At 43.1% G+C, this 20526-nt stretch overlaps 1 protein-coding gene across 1 annotated transcript in view; it reads left to right on the top strand.

Annotated features, from left to right (window-relative positions):
* Nucleotides 1-20526, top strand: part of APMAP (adipocyte plasma membrane associated protein) — a 56507-nt gene that overhangs the window by 31068 nt on the left and 4913 nt on the right. The window contains exons 3-8 of the mRNA XM_075564176.1: nt 3929-4044; nt 6557-6649; nt 8230-8346; nt 13656-13830; nt 15883-16017; nt 16373-16565. Of these exons, the coding sequence (XP_075420291.1) occupies nt 3929-4044; nt 6557-6649; nt 8230-8346; nt 13656-13830; nt 15883-16017; nt 16373-16565 (829 nt within the window). The remainder of the gene's footprint in view (nt 1-3928; nt 4045-6556; nt 6650-8229; nt 8347-13655; nt 13831-15882; nt 16018-16372; nt 16566-20526) is intronic.

The following is a 20526-nucleotide window of genomic DNA, read 5'->3' as shown; positions in this document are numbered from 1 at the left end:
CAATCCTATACAACAGTGTAGAACTACCCCGTTGGGTTTCTGAGAGTCATTGCGGGAGCAGATAGCCTCCTCTTCCTTCCTTGCAGCAACTGGGGGTTTGAACCACTGACCTTGTAGTTATAGCTCAAGATGTAACCCATATGTTACCAGGACTCCTTTTCATCAGGGATAGGTGGGAAATATATATGTGGGGTTATGTGATTGGGTAAGGGAACATAATTACAAGCATATGTGCTTATCAGTTTATTATAGGATGATCAGAAGACAGTGATAGGGCAAGTTTTTGGAGTTACCTATAAATATTTCTTTCTCAATCGTGTGTTTCTAGGAGCTTATTTAAAGATGTATCAATTCTGTTATGTATGAAGACCCTTTGGGTATAGTCTATCCCCTTTTGCATCTGCTAGACCATAGTAGAAAGACCCTTTGGGAATAAATTGTGATATATCCTACACCTGGAGGTGTGGGGAATGTCTCCTTAGATATATGGTTATATCTGCATCAAGGTTAGAGGATTTGTGGTTAGAAGAGGCAGCTTTTTTTTTAAAACAATTTATTGGGGCTCATACAATTCTTATCACAGTTCATACATATACATACATCAATTGTATAAAGCACATTTGTACAGTCTTTGCCCTAATCATTTTTTTCTCCTCTTTTCTTTTTTTACATTTTATTAGGGACTCATACAACTCTTATCACAATCCATATATATACATACATCAATTGTATAAAGCACATCCATACATTCCCTGCCCCAATCATTCTCAAAGCATTTGCTCTCCACTTAAGCCCCTTGCATCAGGTCCTCTTTTTTTTTCCCCCTTCCTCCTCTTTCCCCCCTCCCTCATGTGCCCTTGGTAATTTATACATCGTTATTTTGTCATATCTTGCCCTATCCGGAGTCTCCCTTCCCCCCTTCTCTGCTGTTCCTCTCCCAGGGAAGAGGTCACATGTGGATCCTTGTAATCAGTTCCCCCTTTCCAACCCACTCACCCTCCACTCTCCCAGCATCGTCCCTCACACCCTTGGTCCTGAAGGTATCATCCACCCTGGATTCCTTGTACCTCCAGCCCTCATATGTACCAGTGTACAGCCTCTGCCCTATCCAGCCCTGCAAGGTAGAATTCGGATCATGGTAGTTGGGGGGAGGAAGCATCCAGGATCTGGGGGAAAGCTGTGTTCTTCATCGGTCTCCTCTCCTAAACCCCTCTATGAGGGGATCTCCATTGGCCGACACTTGGGCCTTGGGTCTCCACTCTGCACTTCCTCCTTCATTCAATATGGTATACACACACACACACACATATACATATATATATATATATATATATATCTATTTTTTTGCATGATGCCTTATACTTGGTCCCTTTGGCACCTTGTGATCGCACTGGCTGGTGTGCTTCTTCCATGTGGGCTTTTTTGCTTCTGAGCTAGATGGCCGCTTGTTCACCTTCAAGCCTTTAAGACCCCAGACACTATCTCTTTTGATAGCCGGGCACCATCAGCTTTCTTCACCACATTTGCTTATGCACCCATTTGTCTTCAGCGATCCTATCATGGAGTTGTGCAGTCAATGATATGGTTTTTTGTTCTTTGATGCCTGGTAACTGATTCCTTCTGGACCAATCGTTCACACAGGCTGGTGTGTTCTTCCATGTGGACTTTGTTGCTTCTGAGCTAGATGGCCGCTTATTTATCTTCAAGCCTTTAAGACCCCAGTCATATCTCTTTTGATAGCCGGGCACCATCAGCTTTCTTCACCACATTTACTTGTTCACCCACTTTGGCTCCTGCCGTTGTGTCGGGAGAGTGAGCATCATAGAGTTCCAATTTAATAAAAGAAGGTATTCATGCATTGAGGGAGTGTTTGAGTAGAGGCCCAAGGTCCTTCCGCCACCTTAATACTTAACCTATAAATATAGACACATAGATCTATTTCCCCATCCTCCTATATTTATTTGCATGTACATGTCTTTGTCTAGACCTCCATAAATGCCCTTTGACTCTTAGCTCTTTCCTCCATCTCCCTTGACTTTCCTCCTGCCCTACTACCATGCTTCGTCACCACCTGGGCTAGAGTATACCACTTCGAAGAGGCAGCTTTTAAAATTCAACATGGATTCCAGACTCATGTGAAGACTCTATATCTATCTATCTATCTATCTATCTATCTATCTATCTATCTATCTATCTATCTATCTATCTATCTAATCTATACGTGTCCTGGTTTTGTTCCTCTAGAGAACGCTGCCTAACACAATAGGGTACCAGAAGAAGCAGGAGACCCTTGTAGCAATCCAGGGGAGAAGACGGTAGCTTAGAATTGCGTGGTAGCTGGGGATGTGGGAGCAGTGTTCAATGATGTGCATGGACTGAAGGTGGCATTAGAGTAGGATTGATGGGTGAACCTGGAGAAGGAACATATTCACATGTGGTGGAGGATAATTTAGCAGGGCAGGGAAAGTTTGTCCTAGGGGAAAAGGGCCCTGTGGAAGGCTATCTGCAAAGAGAAGTCTTGATGGCCCACATAAAACAGGTAGAGACAGAGATTGCCTTGCCTTTCCATATGCTGAACCTGGAGAGCTGCTAGTCAATACCATTGTTTTCCTTCTCCTAAAGCAGGAATAATGCTCCCTAGCTGAGAGTTCGGGGAAAATAATCTGGTGGCTTTAGATGAGCAAGGTATGAGTTCTCAATTGATTGTTAATGGCTGGGCCAAATCAAACCCATTGTCAAGTTGATTCTGACTCTAGGCCACTCTATATTGGGCTTCCAAGGGTGTACATCCTTATGGGAGCAGACTGCCTCATTTTTCCTCCTGTGGAGTGTCTGATGGGTTTGAGCCACTTGTCCGTGGTTAGCAGCCCAGTGCCTAAACCGACAGTGCCACCAGGGCTCTCGATGCAGAGAGCCGCCTCTGGAAATTAAGTAGAGGGCTGTGTAAACGAGGGTGCCCAGAGGTTGCACAACCCCTTTAAAGATTGACAAGCAAAAATGTCACTTTGAAAACTCTAGAGCAGTGGTTCTCAATCTTCCTCATGCTGCGACCCTTCAATACAGTTCCTCATGTGGTGGTGACCTCCAACCATAACATTATTTTAGTTGCTACTTCATCACTGTAATTTTGCTTATGTTATGAATCGGGTGACCCCTGTGAAAGGGTCTTTTGACCCCCGTGAAAGGGTCATTTGACCCCCAAAGGGGTTGCGGCCCCCAGGTTGAGAACCACTGTTCTAGAGTGTATGCGATCCAAGCCAGCGTGTTTCGATCACGTCATATGCATATGAACGTTGGACATTGAATAAGAAAGATCATAGAAGAATCGATGCATTGGAATTATGGTGCCGGTGAATAACATTGAAAGTACGATCGATAACCAAAAGAACAAACACATCTGTCATGGAAGACGCGTAACCAGTATGCTCCTTTGAGGCAAGGACGTGTTATCAGGAGAGGCTAGTTCTTGAAGAAAGATGGCATGTTAGTTAAGTTGAGGAGCAGAGTTGACACAGTGGCTGCAACTAGTGTCACACATAAAAACGCTGATGGGGATGGCCCGTTCTGTTGTACATCAGGTCACTCAAAGTCACCTAACAACAAAAGCAGGTGTTTTAGCTTGCTGTGAAGCCCTGCACGATGTTAGATGGATGACAGAGGAGTGCAGGGAGACTAGAGGGATGGTAGGGTTCCCTGTTGCTCTCAGTGCCGTCCAAGCTGATCAGGTTTAAGTTTCGGCGCTAGCCAGAGTTGTATTTTTATATTTACTGTGTTTCCTGTTTATACTGTAACTCAAATGTTCCTAGTATCTGATGCTCTAGAGCCGTTATTCCCCACCCCACCCCATAACCTCAGTGCTTCTGGCAATTAGGGATGATATTGTAATGTATTTTTATAGATACAATGCTATAATTACCTTATTTTTCAGCTTTCAAGAACCTCCTTTATTGGCTGGTGTTCTGGAGCCAAATACAAAGTTAAGACAGGCCAAACGATTATTTGAAAATCAACTTATTGGGCCAGAATCCATAGCACATATAGGGGGTAAGTATATCCTGGGCCTTCAGAGTCTGTGCTGTGGGGTCTGTCAGGTTGTGTGTGCTGTGAAGGGTGGAGTATCTGAGCAGCCCATGAGGGCTGCTGCTCTTGCTCTCGGTGGGCAGAGGAGATGTCGTTCTGAATATCCTTGTCACTGTCCCTTACTCCACAGGTAGAACCTGGAGAGCCTTCTTGGCTCCAGGAATGCTTCTTACCATGCACACTGTCCCATAGGGTTATTCTCACTGGCTCGTTCATTCTCAGTGCTCCCTCTTCAAAGTTGTAGGGCCATTCTCGGTTCGGGGGTTTTGAGTATATCGTTCTGAAGTACTTCATTCTGTTTAAACTGTTGGGCCCATGAAAATGAAAGGGAAAAGTAGAACACAGCAAAACCCAACAAACCCACAGTCACTGCCATTGCGTGGATGCTGACTCATAGTAGCCCTGCACAGCAGGGTAGAGCCGTGAGCTTTTGAGACTGTTCCTCTTTATGGGAGTACAACGCCCGTCTCTCTCCTGGGAATGCCTGCTAGTTCCAAACTGCTGCCCTTGGGGATCACAGCCCGCCATGTAACCACTACAGCAGGGTTGTGATTCATTTATCAACGTTTGCCAGGATATCATTGCACACAGCGGTTTGCCTTCCTATGGGTACCATTTTGAAATGGAAATGAATGGTTCTCAATCTTCCTTCCCACCGTTGTTGGTTTGTAATGCTCACTTTGGTAGGTCCATTTATGGGTACATTCAGGCTAACCATCTGTTTCATACTTCATACTAAGAACCAGAATTGGATCTGATTCTAATATACGAGTCTCTAGCAATGAGCAGCAAGGCATTTTTTTTACCTGCTAATAGGAATTAAAAGTAAAGTTTACAGACTCAAAATGGTGCGGGGATTTGTGAGCAGCTTATTTTGACATGCTCATCATTCTTATCCAGTTTCCTATATAGGTGGTCTCTGACTGATGGCTTTCAATCATGATTAATCACACTTAAGACCCTCTTTGTGTGTGTGTATCTTATCCTTAGAAATACGTACTACACACAGTTGTAAAATAGATCTGTAATTTTATATGGAGTGCTTCCAATACCCAAAGATTAACCAGGATAGGATTTATAAAAGTAAATAAAATGAAACCTAAAAAAAAAAAAAGATACTTGACTTGCTTCAGAACCAACTTAAAACAGAATGATCAGAGCAGAGAGCCCTGTTGTAAGTCAAGGGCTGTTCGTATTTCTTCTTAAAGGTGGTCAGTAGTCACCCCTCTAGCTGTGTTTGACCACCTTCTTCCTAGCCGTTGCTGTTTGACACAGGATCTGAAGACCAGTACATTTCTGTAGATTTCTATTTTTGCCACAGAGGCTGTGTTTCAAGAGGGAGTTCTGTTTCATAATATTGGATGTTTATTGATAGAAATTTTAATTTTATGTTAGAAAGAAATGTATACTTTATTGGTAAATCGCATATATTTGTTTTCTTTTTTTTGAGAGTGAGAGTGAGTTAGTGAGTGAGTGAGTTAGAGAGTGGGAGGGTAAGTGACTGACTTAGTGAGAGTAAGTGAGAGAATGAGCGAGAGAGTGAGCAGGTGAGAGTGTGAGTTAGTGAGTGAGAGAGTGAGTGAGTGAGAGAATGAGCGAGAGAGTGAGCCAGTGAGAGTGTGAGTTAGTGAGTGAGTGAGTGAGTGAGAGAATGAGCGAGAGAGTGAGCGGGTGAGAGTGAGTTAGTGAGTGAGAGAGTGAGAGAGCGTGAGTCTATATTTGTTTTCTTGCTGCATAAAATCAAACATTAGTCTTTAACACTGGAGCCTACAGGAGGGAAATGTTGCAATGCTCTTTTGCTCTCACAGAGGGTTCTTTTCTTTCCTCACTTGGCCTGACTTCTCGGTGTACTTCTTCACCAGCCCTTGTGGTTTTCTCGTTCCCCACACTGAAGGAACGCCTTGTCCTCTTGTTGGCACCTTTGCATCGGCGCTGTGGGGTTTCTTGGGTCACCGCACTGTGCATGTGATGTGCAGGGCCTCCTGAGGCCCTCTTGCTGCTCTAGCCTAGTTTGGACACTGTCATGGTGAGTGGGTAGTGTGATCCTGGCCGTGGCAGGGAGATGCTGGCCTCAGAGGCTAGCACATGGGGAGAATAATCATGCTTTAATTTTGTCTGGAAGAACTTCTTGCTTGTGTATAACTAACATTAGCCGCAGGCACTGCTGGGCAGCCAGCAAGGCTGCGTGGCACGTCAGGAGCCCTGCTCGCTCTAGGAAGCAGACAGTCCGCCTAGCTTACTGTCCTTCGCTAGGGTAACCGCAGCCATGCTCTTCAGGACGGCTCTGCCCTCTATGCTGATTCCCAGCCCGTGAACGTCCATGGTGCTTTTTGTTTTTCTAGGTAACACTTAGCCTCAGAAGTGCTGTTTTTCTCTGAAGACAATAGCAAGATTAGGCCACCTCTGTTGTAGAACAGTGTGCTATAGTCTGCAGCCTCCCCCTGTAATGCTCTTAACCTGCTTCATTTTTAAACAGATGTCATGTTCACTGGCACAGCAGATGGCAAGATCGTGAAACTGGAAAATGGCGAGGTAGAGATCATTGCTCGATTTGGCACCGGCCCATGCAGTAAGTTGGTAACGTCTCCTTCCGACATGCAGAGAGCTATCAGATGCACCCCAGAAACAGACAAGACCTCTGACCATTGGACAGATAGGGCATGACTGCGGGTCTCAGGCCTTGTGGTTGAACTTCCCACCGGTCAGCGTACTGGTACCTGCTTGTTCTTCTTGGAGTCCCTCCACTTAACCATTTGGGCCCTGATGGTGACTAGGAGAAAACTGTTGGGTGTTGGTATCAGAGTTCTGTGTATAAAAGTAATTAGCTCTGCCATTATTTAGATGCTTACATGTAGTTCCTGCATTAGTGTCTGAGGAATTTCAGTCTCATTCAAAGGATATTTAAAAACCAGAGTAGATAAACAAAACAAAATATACTTCCATTGAGTCAATTCTGGCCCTTGGCAACCCTGTAGGACAGGGTAGAACTGCCTCTGTGGGTTTCCGAGACTGTCACTTCTTACAGGAGTAGAAAGCCCCGTCTTTCTCCTGTGGAGTGCCTGGTGATTTTGACCTGCAGACTTGGAGGATCATGGCTCAATGCATATAACCACTACACCATTTAGTGACATTAATGATAGTCACTACATCGTGCAACTATTCCCATTGTTGCCAGAAGTTTTTTTTTTATCTCTACAAATAAACTCAGCAGTAACTTTCTTTTCCTTCTTTTGCCCAGCACTTGGTGCCACTACTAAGTTTTGTCTTTATGCCTTGCCCACTCTAGTTGTTGCACATCAGTGGCATCATAAAATGTTTGCCCTTTTAGGTCTGACTTATTCCACTCAACATGTTTTCAAGGTTTGTCCATGTCTCAGGAGTTCATTTTGCTTTATGGCTGAATAATATAGCATAATTCCTATATTTTACTTATTTGTTCATCTGGTAACAGCCACAGATGACTTATTAGCTATCATTTATTAAAAGTTGGAGTGTTTTATGAAAATACACTCAACAGAAAGATACAAAAACAAAGCAGAAGTTATTTCAGAGTCCTCACCTCCTAGCGGTTATTAATATTTTAGTGAAAATGCACAGACATCTATGGCTCTTTTTCCACTTCCTATTTTGGCACTAAATACCTAGCTGGCAGTTCCGTATCTGGCAGTAAAAATGCATTGCCACCGCATTAGAAATGCTCATACCGGAGCAGGAGAATGAACGTGAGGAATAAGGTAGGACCTCTTCCTTTCTGTTGCTGGGACAAGCAATGGCACCCATAAAGCTGGCACTGAAGTTTTAGGTCCGATTGTTGAGTTTAAAGTCCCAATAGAGGACTCCAGGGCCAGTGCAGGCCAGTCCTGATTTTATCCCCCGAGGCAACCATTCCATCCTCAGATGCAGGCTCTTAGGCAGCAGTCTGCCCCAGTCTGCCTCAGTCTACCCTTCTGAGGAGGGTGGACTATTAGATGTGGACCTTGCCAGTGTTAATGCCAGAGTCTTTTAGTTCAATAAAAGCTCACATGATAAGTATTTATGAAGGAACTGGTGATTGGGACATGGTGGCGGGTGGGGTGGGGGTGGGGTGGGGAGCGAGGCATATATGGAACCTTGGAACAGCTGTTGATTCCCGTCTCTTTGCTGTCCTAGAATCCCGAGATGATGAGTCTGCCTGTGGGAGACCCCTTGGCATTCGGGCAGGGCCCAACAGGACTCTTTTTGTAGCTGATGCCTACAAGGGACTATTTGAAGTAAATCCCTGGAAACGTATGTGAAATCATTTTGAATTCTCTTGTGCTGATTTCAGACAAAATGTACATAGAGGTTGTTAAAAGTGCAGTCTTAGTAGTAATGAGACCATTGCCTACGAGTGCTAGCTAGTAGTAACCCCCGGAACTCCTGCCCGTGACAGCAATGATATGCCTTCTTTTCTTCTGCCGTTTGTGCTTTAGCCACAGAGTCTCAGATGGGCAAATTTTAGAGGGTGTGAACATTTGTCTTTCTGTTTATCTTCTAAGTCTTCTCCTGTTTCCTTCCCCTTGGTCTCTCTCACTCTTAATTTTTCATTTTCTCTAGTTCCTCCTGCTCTCTTCCCCAATTGGCCTTGTTACCTTGTGCCAGTGCTATCCTATTTATTTATTCTTTATCCTATTTATTCTTTATTCTTTGTTTACTATTTCATGAGAGGGTTTACATGAGATTTCTTGGGAAAAAATCATCTGAGTAGCCCATTGCTGTCGAGCTTTTCAATCTCCTAGCAACCCTATAGGAAAGAGAAGAGCTAGCCATAGGATTTTGAAGGTAATTTGTACAAAGTATATTGCCACATCTTTGTTCTGTGGCATAGCTGGTTGGGTTCAAACCATCTACCTCTTGGTTTGCAACTGAGAGCTTAACCACTGTTCCGTCAGGGTTCTTGGAAAATGCTGTTCTTGTCAGGGGCTGTCAGGTCAGCCCCGACTCGCAGAGACCCTGTGTCCAGTGGAGTGAAACTATGACCCTGTGCCTCGTCACAGTGTTTCTTTGAGCCCACTGTTGCAGCTACGGTGTCAACCTGTTTTGTCGAGGGTCTTCTTTCTTTGCTGATGCTCTGCTTGACCAAGCATGGCTTCCTTTTCTAAGTTTTCGCTTCTCCTGATGACATGTCCAAAATATGTGAGATGAAGTCTAGCTGTTCTTGCTTCTCGGGAGCTTTCTGAATGGCTGTACTTTTCCCAAGACAAATTTGTTTGTTTGCTCTGGCAATTTGTGGTGCTTTCAAAGTTTTCAAGCACCATGATTCAAATGCACTTATTCTGATGTGGCTGTCCTTACTTTTTGTACGGCTTCCACATGCTTATGAGGAGATTGAAAATCCCATGGGTTGGTCAGGCACAACTTAGTCTCAAAGTGTATGATATCTTTGCTCTTTAACATTTGATAGAGATCTTGTGTGCAGATTTGCCCAATGCAATAAACCGTTGGATTTCTTGACTTCTGTTCCCATAAGTGTTGATTATGGAACCAAGTGAATTCCTTAACATCTTCAGTATTTTCTCCATTTATTGTAATGTTGTCTATTGGTCCATTTGTGAGCATTTTGTTTTTTATATTCAAGTTTTATCTGGTCTGAAGACTGTAGTCTTTGATCTTTATCAGTAGGTGCTTGAAGTCCTCCTTGCTTTCAGCAAGCAGTGTGTGTCTACAGACCATATAGCCTTCCTCCAATCCTGATACCCCATTTTTTTTTTCATATAGTCCAGCTTTTTGGATTATTTTATCCAGCAGACAGACTGAATAAGTAGAGTGAAAGGATACAACCCTGGAACAAACTTTTCCTGATTTTAAACCATATATTCTCTCTCTTTTTTTTAAAACATTTTATTAGGGGCTCATACAACTCTTATCACAATCCATACATATACATACATCAATTGTATAAAGCACATCCATACATTCTTTGCCCTAATCACTCTCAAAGCATTTGCTCTCATAGAGTATCTCTTGTTCTGTTACAGTAACCACCTCTTGGTATGTGAACATGTTCCACTTGAGCACAATTAAGTGTCTGTAATTCCCATTCCTCTTAATGTGATCTCTCAATGTGATCTATAGGGTTTTTTTTATGATCCATATAGTCAAATGCCTTTTTAAAAATCATTTTATTGGGGGCTCTTATAGCTCTTACAACATTCCATACATTGATTGTATCAAGTATATTTATGTTGCCATCATCATTTCCAAAGCATTTTCTACTTGAGCCCTTAGTATAAGCTCCTCTTTTTTCCCCTTCCTCCCACCCTCATGAATCCCTGACCATTTATATATTGTTATTATTTCATACCTTACACTGCCCATTGTCTCCCTTCACCCACATTCCTGTTATTCGTCCCCTTGGGGTGGCTGTATATCCAACCTTGTGATGGGTTCCCCCTTTCTCCTCCTTCCCCCTCCCCGACCATCCCTCTACCCACATGACATCACTGCTTCCACTACTGTTCCTGAGGAGGGATTTAACTGTCCTGAATTCCAGAGCTCTTATCTGTATCAACGTGTGTTCTTCAGTCTAACCACATTGTAAGATACAGCTGGGTCATGGTAGTGGGGAGGAAGCATTCAGGAACTAAAGCAGTGGTTCTCAACCTGTGGGTCACAACCCCTTTGGGGGTCGAACAACAATTTCACAGGTGTCGCCTGATTAATAACAGTTGCAAAATTATAATTCTGAAGTAGCAATGGAAATAATGTTATGGTTGGGGAGTCACCACAACATGAGGAACTGTATTAAAGGGTCCCGGCACTAGGCAGGTTGAGAACCACTGAACTAGAAGAATGATGTGTGTTTTGTCCGTGCTATACTGTACCCTGCTTGATTTTTTTGCTAATGCTTCAGGTACAGCTTTGGCTTCTCCGTTCACTATCATTGGTTCTCGATCCTGTGCGCCCTCTTGAAACGGTTGAATGTCGATCGTCTTTTTGGTGCAGTGACTGGATTCCTTCCATCTTCTATTGCTGCTCCTACTTGGATGCTTCACTATGTCACCCATGCTGTTGAGCAACACTGCCTGCTCCTGGACCCTCACGATTGTTACTGTTGAGCCAATTGTTGCCGCCTGTGTGTGCGTCATCTCCTTGAGGGGCTTCCTGTTTTTGCTGCCCTTGCACTTTACTGATAACGGTGGTCTTCTCCAAGAACCAGTATCTCCTGACCACATGGCCAAAGAATGTGAAGTGAAGTCTCGCCACCGTCACGTCCAAGGAACTTTCTGTTTGTACTTCTTCCCAAGACAGATTTATTTTTCTGGTAGTCCACAGTGCTCTTTGGCCTATGAAATAGTCCAACTTGAGACTTGAATTTAGTCTTCAGTTCTTGAAGCTTGAGAAATGCCAGTCACGCTCTTCCCTTTTTATTTTCTGATTCCAGCTTTTTGTACATTTCATTATCACTCTACCTTGTCTTTCTAAACTGCCCTTTGGAAGCTGCTTCAGCCTTCACTTCACGTCTTCTGTTTACTTTAGCTGCTCTGTGCTTAAGAGAAGGTCCCTCTGACGTCCATGTTGGCCTTTGTTCCCTATCTGTGTAACGACTTTCTTTGTTTTCATGTATGATGTCCTTGGTGCTATTCTTCTGCTCTCTGGTCTTTGATTAGTAGCACTCAGTGTGACGATCTAGTTTTGAAATGACATTTATATTGAGGCAGGTTATGTTCAAGGCTTTATTTTTGTTCTTTGGCTTACATTTGTTTTCTTTAACTCCATGCACCATGTACATGAGCAATTGATGCTCTGTTCTGCAATTGGTTCATGGCTTTGTCTTAAGTCAGTGGTTCTCAACCTTCCTGATGTTGGGACCCTTTAATACAGTTCCTCATGTGACCCCCCCCAAGCAAAATTATTTTTGTTACTACTTCATAACTGTAATTTTGCTACGGTTATGAATCGGGCGACTCCTGTGAAAGGGTTGTTTGACACCCAAAGGGGTCGCGACCCACAGGCTGCCAACTGCCGTCTAAAGCGATAGCATTGAGCTGCTCCATTGTCTCTTTCACAGATGTCGGCAATTTGGTTCCTGTGTGGTTACTTGTTTGGTAGCTATCTGGTTAGGTCCACTTGTATATTATTGTTTATGCTGCTGAAATGAAAACATTGTCCATGAATAAATAGTGATTGGTCTTGAACCATTCAATCATGCAATCTCCAGCATGGTTTCTAGCACCACGGCTTTGCTTTCCAACTGCAGGTTTTCTTCTTTGTTCCCAACTTTCATTTCCAGTCATCGTTAATTAGAAATGAGTCTTGATTGCGCAGTCGGTCTATTTCCGACGCCAGCAGATTGGAAAGCCCTTCGATTGCTTTATGTTAAACACTCATGGTTTGTGTGCAAATTTAAATAAAGGTCATAGTAACCGAAAACATTGTACCTCAAGATAGATTGTGAAATATTTTTTGGCAGTGAGTACCATTCCATCCCTCTTTAATTTGGCATTCTTGGTGTGTATGATTGTTGGGTTCACCTTGTCCATTCTCAGTCAATTTTAGCGCACTCATGCCTGATTGATCTTCAAGCCTTTGCCTTATTTCATTTTTCATAACCTGGATTTTTCTTGAGTCGTGTTTTGTACACACCATTACTTACAGATGTTTAAAGCTGCCTCATTTCATTTTGAGTTGTGCCACATCAACAAATGGAAGTACCGAAGGTTTTAGTCCATCTGCATCCTGAAGGCTGACTCTACTCCTGGGAAGTTGCTCTTTCCCAATTGAGTGCCTTCTAAACTTGGCGTCTCACTGTTCAGCACGCTATTAGACAATGCTCTGTTGTTAGTCATGGTTTTCCCTGGCTCATTTCAGCCCCAGTCTGTATGTTTGCTGTACTGCTGTGACTTGGGAGGTTTATGATACTAGAAGCTATGCTGCTGCTACCTCATGTATACTGAGTTCACCCGGGGGGGCAGGTTTCTACCGCAATTCCAAACAAGAACAGGGTAGAAAGACGGCCTGGTCATCTATTTCTGACAACTGGCCGATGAAAACCTTATTGATAACAACAAATCCAATTCCACTTGTTCATTATTTTAAAAGTAGATGAGTGGGTATTTTCTGTTTCTCTCAGGCATACCCCCAAACCAAACCCATTGTCATCCAACTCCGAGTGACCCTGTAGGGCAGAGTCATAAAGCCTCATGGGATTTCCAAGGCTGTAAATGTCTATGGAAGCAGACAGCCACATCTTTTTCCTATAGAGTAGCTGGCGGGTTCAAACTTCCAACCATAAGGTAGCTGCTAAGTGCTTAACCACTGCATTATCAGGATTTCTTCTCAAGCATAGAAATAGAACTAAATTGCCTTTGACCTAGGTTACTTTAATAGCCTTTTAAGTCATTTGACCTCAATAAAATAAAAACCTCATCCTTAGAGGAAGCAAGTCTGCCTTTAAAAATGTTAGTGTAAACAAATTCATCAAGTAACACTTTTTTTTAACTGTAATAAGGAATGGCAACATGGAAAAGTTCATTTTGATAAATATTTGGAAATTATTGAAAAACAAGTTCTTTAAATGGAAACACAGCTTTCTTATTTCCCTTTTTAAAATTCAGGTGAAGTGAAAATGCTGTTATCTTCTGAAACACCTATTGAAGGAAAGAAAATGGCCTTTGTTAATGATCTTACAATAACTCAGGATGGGAGGAAAATTTATTTTACGGATTCTAGCAGCAAATGGCAAAGACGAGATTATCTGCTTTTGGTGATGGAGGGAACAAGCGATGGGCGGTAAGTATTTATTTAGGGCTTCTCCACAGTCTGTTCGACCAGGTTAACTTCAGCAGAGCTTGTTCCTTCTAGGAGAGCCGTAGACTGGTTCTTAAGATCGAACCTTATGACTTCTGGGGACAAGTGACAGAAGGAATAAAGAGAGTCAGGTAGCCTCACTTTCACTCTGAAGCCATCCTATTAAGGAGACTGTAGCTATTTCTCCTTATGATGAATCTCTCTTTAGGGGTTTTTATATGGAGAAATTTCACATTCTTTGAGGGTTTACCTAGTGAGTAGACCAACACGGAAATTTCCCTGTTTTAGGGAGCTAGAATACTGCCTGTGTATAGTGTTTACTATTTCATAGTGTTGTTGAGTCTGCTTTCTGGTTTATGGCTGGCTACTAATGAAGCTTTATAGCCTTGGGGCAGCCTCAAGAGGCTGGATAAGAATTTAGTGGGGTGGGGGTGGGGTGAACAGGAAGGAGGAAAAAAGGGCAAGTCTTAGTGCTTGGTCTATCAGTGGTTCTCATCCTGTGGGTTGTGACCCCTTTGGGGGTCAAACGACCCTTTCACAGGGGTTTCCTAAGACTATCAGAAAACACTATTTCCGATGGTCTTAGGAACTGAGACACCGCTCCTCTATCGTCTCCAGGCGGGTCCACCCACATGCACATAGGCCCACATACAAGTACCCAGCGTGAAGACTGCTACCCATGCTACACCATGCTTCATTGATGTGTAATTAGAAATAAATATTTCAAAATATATAATTAGAAATAAATTGATGTGTAATTAGAAATAAATATTTCAAAATATATAATTAGAAATAAATATATAATTAGAAATAAATATTTCAAAATATATAATTACACATTGTTTTGTGATTAATCACTATGATTTAATTATGTTCAATTTGTAACAATGAAATATATCCTGCATATCAGATATTTACATTGTGATTCATAACAGTAGCAAAATTACAGTTATGAAGTAGCAATGAAAATAATTTTTGTTTGGGGCACCACAGCATGAGGAACTGTATTAAAGGGTTGCAGCATTAGGAAGGTTGAGGACCACTGGTCTAGAATATATGCCAGACTCCCCAGGATCCTGAATACCTTCTGTCTCTGCCCCTAGTCCATATGTACTTGAGGCGAATGTAGGCATCTGAACACACAGGGCATGGGATTCTGAACTGAAAAATTTGTGTGGTCAGTGTGGTGTGCCCTTGGGTTTGGTGAAGTCCTGGCTTATCTGCTGGGAACCATTTCTGAGACAGAATGTGACTGGCAAGGCTGTCTTCCTTCCTCAGAGGCCATAGTCCTTGTATGGGAAGATGCATCCTCCTAGAGACAAGGTTTGAGATTGTTGAAAGAGGCGTGCAATGACAGGAGTTTGGATCCAGTTCTTACTTGTGTCTGTTTAAATAGTCTAGCCTGCTAAGAGACACTAGCATCGACCTTAGGGGGTTCCTGCCATTGTTCCTGCCACTTCTAAAGTTCTCTGAAAACACACTGACTTCAGCCACTGTCAGCTTCACCCCCAGGAGAGCAGCCAATTATTCTCAGCTTAAGGGAGCCCTGACATGGTCCAAGGGACGAAGAGTGGAACAAAGCATACATTCAATAAAACTGCTGCCTCTTAGTAGTGTGTACTTTATCACAGAAAGTGTATGCAGGCAGGGGTTGGGGGTGCGCAGCCCCTCTACCTTGTGTTCCCAAGGCAGCCTGGCTCTGAGCTAGCCCCGTGAAGTTGTGGTTATTGGTGGTAAAGAGAGACCCTATAGATAGACTGGCTTCAGATGGATCCTCAGGAGGTGAAGGTACAGGGATCTTGTAAGACTGGAGCCCTGATCAGCCCTTCCTGGTGCACAGCTGACTCCCGAGACAGTGAGAGAGTTGATTGTAGGATACAGGGGTCTATCTTGGATGTAGGGGGAGCTCCAGGACTCACTCTACCCAAGTGTGAGACTGAGTTAGCTGAAGACCCAGTAGGGAAGCACAACTTCAGACTAGTGGGAGACCTGGGTGTCCTGAGTTGGTGACCCTGAACTTTTCTGCTTTCTTAGCCTGCTAGAATATGACACGGTGACCAAGGAAGTCAAGGTCTTAATGGAGCAGTTGCAGTTCCCTAATGGAGTCCAGCTTTCTCCGGCAGAGGACTTTGTCTTGGTGGCAGAAACGACCATGGCAAGGATCCGAAGGTGAGTGTAGGAGCAGAGGCGGGCCTGCCCTTGACTGACAGAGCCCGGGAGATAGCAGGCCCCCTCCTCTTTGAGCGCTTACTCTCTACAGGGCTGTGTGGTTCCTCACCCACCTCTCAGTGTCTCAGCATGGCAGTCTGTGACTGCCTAGCCTAATGCTGAGGGTGATGGCCCATCCCTGCTGCTCTGAAGGCCCTTTGCCTCGGCCCCACCAGGGTCCAGGGCTCAGGAAGGCCTCTGTACCGTGTGCCTTCCTAAACTTGATCTGGACTTAATAACAACCTCGTGTTTGGCTAAAACGTTTTCATTAAATTGTTAGTCTCCTACTTAATGCATACTTGGATGAATTTTTTAGATTCTATGTTTCTGGCCTGATGAAGGGAGGAGCAGACATGTTTGTGGAGAACATGCCTGGATTTCCAGACAACATCCGGCCCAGCAGCTCCGGAGGATACTGGGTTGGCATGGCAACAATCCGCCCAAACCCTGGGTTTTCCATGTTGGATTTCTTATCTCAGAGACCTTGGATTAAGAAATTAATTTTTAAGGTAACTAAAAACTATAATTCCCCCAAACAAAGTGAAAATGCATCTACTTAAAAGCTTGTTTGACATTAATGATCCTACAAAATCACAATTTTGCTTTTATTAATACTATTATTGATTTATTTTTGGTGAAAATATACATGGAAAAACCTTCAGATCCACAGTTTGTGGAATGATCAGTGACAATTGGTTGTATTTTTCACATTGTGTCAACATTCTTTCTACTAGTTGTTTTATTTCCATTTACTAAATCTCTGTCTTTGATCAAGCATCACATCTATGTTTTGACCTTTGGTCTTATATAGATAATATATGTGTATTTATAAACGAGGGTGACAATCTTTACTCTTTACCTAGCATATAGGTTACTTTAGGGGGGTTAGTTTCAGTTCTAGGTTTGAAGAGCAATTCAGAATTACAGTCTCCGAGACTCCTCCTCCATCATTAGGTACAGTAAGTCTGGATTTTTAAGAATCTGAAATTGTGTTGTACATTTTCCTCCTTTTATATCAGGAGTCATATATTGTGCTACTGATCTGAGCATCCAGAGTGGTAGCTAGATACCATCTAGCTCTGGTCTTGCCGTAGAAGAGACAGTGGTTCATCTAGATAATTAGACCTGTAGTCCAGTTCATTTTCTAATTCTTTCCCTTTTCTTCCAAGTCAATAAGGACCAATAATTATATCTTAGATATGTCTCATAAGCATGTAATATGCCAGATACTAGCATCATACTGGGAGGTAAAACATGAACTCTGAGAACTTCCTTATGCCAATTCCTGGGTTGTGTCATGAGACCACGCTCCTAAGCCCTAATTAAGAGAATGGCACCATTTTCGGTGGTGGTTATTGCTGCAGCCATGTCTAGCCCTGCACATCCATATCTGTCTAGTTTATTGACTTCAGCCCTGTGTGCTGGTAGCCACCCAGATCCAGTGCCACCTTGCCTATTGTTATACACGAAGAGTGACGACCACCTAAGGAGTGCTTTTCCTCCCCCCTCCTCCCCCTCAACCTCTGGGGAACTTTGCTTTCTGTGTATTATTCATGTCCTCCCGTGCCTGATGCATTTTGCTCGATATAGTGTCCTGCAGGTTCAAATCCGGGTCGCAAGGTGTTTGGGGAACTTGGGTTTTTTATTGCAGAGTAGTAGCCCAGTGTGTGCCGGCCCCACCTTTTATGTTATCCATCCTTCCATTCATCGAGGCACACTTACGTGGTTTCCGTCTCTTTGCTGTTGTGAATAGCTACAGTAAACCTAAGTGTGTATTGTCATTTCTGATACATTGCTAGTGTATATAGGCCAGGAGCAGAAATACTGGGTCATATGGCAACTCTATCTGTAGTTTCTTGAGGATCCCCCAGTCTGTTTGCCACAATTTTCAACTAGCAATGGATGACTGTTCAAATTTCTGTAGATCTCCAACATGTTATTTTCCATTTTTGTTTTTTAAATCATCACCTTCCTAGTAGGAATGAAATGTAATCTCATTATGGTTTTGGGTTTTCTGATGGCAAATGGCATTGGGCTACTAACTGCCAGGTCAGCAGTTCAAAACCATCAGCTGCTCCACAGGAGAAAGATGGGGCTTTTCCTCCCATAAAAAGTTACAGTCTCAGAAACTCACAGGGGCAGTTCTACCCTCTTTTATAAACCGAGTCAATTTGATGTCAGTGAGTTTGGACACTTGACAGTGGGATTGGAGATTAGGGCTAAGCTTTATCAATGCTCTTTCACAAAGGCAAAGAGAGGCATTTCAGCCTAGGCACATTTTCTTTGATCTGCTACCAGTGTGTCTAAGCTAAAATCCACTTTGCTTTACTAAGAGTTCCAAGTTGAATCCTTGTAGTTGAGTCTGTGATGAGTGCTGTGTACCTCGACGGGTCCGAGACTAAGATCCTGGTTGTCTGTAGTACATGGCCTGGGTCCCCTACGGTTAGATACAGACAAGGTCAAAAGTGTTCTCTGAGGTCCAGAGCCTGAGCTTATTCTCCCGTTGGTGGCCATTAGACTTAACGTGGACTGTTTTTCCCAATGGCGTGCTGCCCAACCCAGTTTACCATTTTGACTAAAGACTGGTCGTCTTCTCCAGGATAGACAGGCCTTCTACCTGCCCCACCAGAAATAGTGAGCATGTTTTCACTTGTTTGTTAACTATTTGAATATTATTTTTGGCGAATTGTCTGTTTATATCCTTTGCCCACTTTTTAATTGAATTAGACTCAAGACCAGTGGTTCATCAACCTGTAGGTTGAGACCCCTTTGGGGGTCAAACAACCCTTTCACAGGGGTCACTCGATTCATAACAGTAGCAAAATGACAGTTATGAAGTAGCAACAAAAATAATTTTATGGTTGGGTGTCACCACCACATGAGGAACTGTATGAAAGGGTCATGATTGAGAACCACTGGTCTAGAGGCTAATCAATTTTATTGACTTTTTTGAAGAACCATCTTTTGGTTATCAATTTTTTCTATTGTTTTCCTGTTTTCTATTTGTCTGACTTCTGCTCGTATTTTTATTACAGTGAAACCTGTGAAAGCTTTGTTTTTCTGGGTCTCGGCAAGGTTTCCTGCCTGTGTTAGAGTACAGGCCTACCACTTCTACTGCTTTCTGGTAGTGGAAAATCCTTGTGTGTGATGAAGCCCTGCCGTCCCTGTCTCTAACGCTCCCTCTAGCTGGACTTCCTCCAAGGTAGAGTTGCTTGTCGTTTTGGCAGTCCATGCTGTTTTCAGTATACGTGTTCTCACAGGTTGCAGTAGTTGCAGAACTACTTCTGATCCCTGTACAAAATCAGTGGGAGCACAATGAAGTGTTCAGGAATCCCCACTCTTCTTAAGGCTATCCATATTTTTTTTTGTGATCCACACAGTCAAATGCCTTGGCACAGTCAATGAAACACAAGTAAACAATTTTTCTGGTATTCTCTGCTTTCAGTCAAGATCCATCTGACGTAAGTAGAGATATCCTTGTTCTACATCCTCTTCTGAATTCAGCTTGAATCTCTGGCAACTCCCTGTCAACGTACTGCTATAAATGCTGTTGGATGATTTTCAGCAAAATTTTACTTGCGTGTGACATCAGTGATATTGTTCTGTAATCTGACTATCTGTTGGGTCACCTTTCTTTTGAATGGGTACAAATACGGATCTCTTCCAGTCAGTTGGCCAGGTAGCTGTCTCCCAAGTTTTGTGAATAGACAGTTGAATTCTTCCAGTGCTTCGTGAGCTTGTGGAAACATTTCAACTAGTAGTCCCTCAATTCCTGGAGCCTTGGATTTGGCTACTTCTTTCAGTGCAGCTTGAACTTCCTTCTTCAGCACTATTGGTTCTTGCTCATATGCTGCCTCCTGAGATGGGGGAATGTCGACCAGTTCTTTTTGGTCCAGTGACTCCATGTACTCTTTCCAGCTTCTTTGGATGGTTCTTGTACCATTCACTATTTTGACTTTCGAATCTTTCTAGATTGCCGTTCTAGGCTTGTATTTTTTCTTGTGTTCTTTCAAGTTAAGATATGGTGAGCACGTTCTTCATTTTTTGGTTTACTAAGTCTTTGGACATTCTGTTGTAATATTTGATTTTGTCTTCTCAAGTTGCCTTTGGAAATGATCTGCTCAGCTCTCTGACTTTACCCTGTCTTCCATTTGCCGTAGCTGTTCTTTGATTAAGAGCCTCAGAGTCTCTTCTGATACACATTTTGATCTTTTCTTCCTTTCCTATCTTTTTAATGACCTTTTGCTTCCCTCATGAATCCGCCCAAGCTCATCAGCTCTTCTGTCATTAGTGTTCAATGTATCAAATCTGTACTTATCTTTGAAATTCGGGTGTGATATACTCTAGGTCATATTTTGCCTCTAGTGGACTTAAAAATTTTTTTTTCAGCTTCAACCTGAACTTACACGTGAGCAATTTATAGCCCGTTCCACAGTCAGCCCCTGGCCTGATTTTAGCAGCTACTAATGA

The sequence above is a fragment of the Tenrec ecaudatus genome, chromosome 12, assembly GCF_050624435.1.
Source record: "Tenrec ecaudatus isolate mTenEca1 chromosome 12, mTenEca1.hap1, whole genome shotgun sequence".
In the NCBI taxonomy this organism is placed as follows: Eukaryota; Metazoa; Chordata; class Mammalia; order Afrosoricida; family Tenrecidae; genus Tenrec; species Tenrec ecaudatus.
This window is presented reverse-complemented; position numbering and strand designations above follow the sequence as displayed.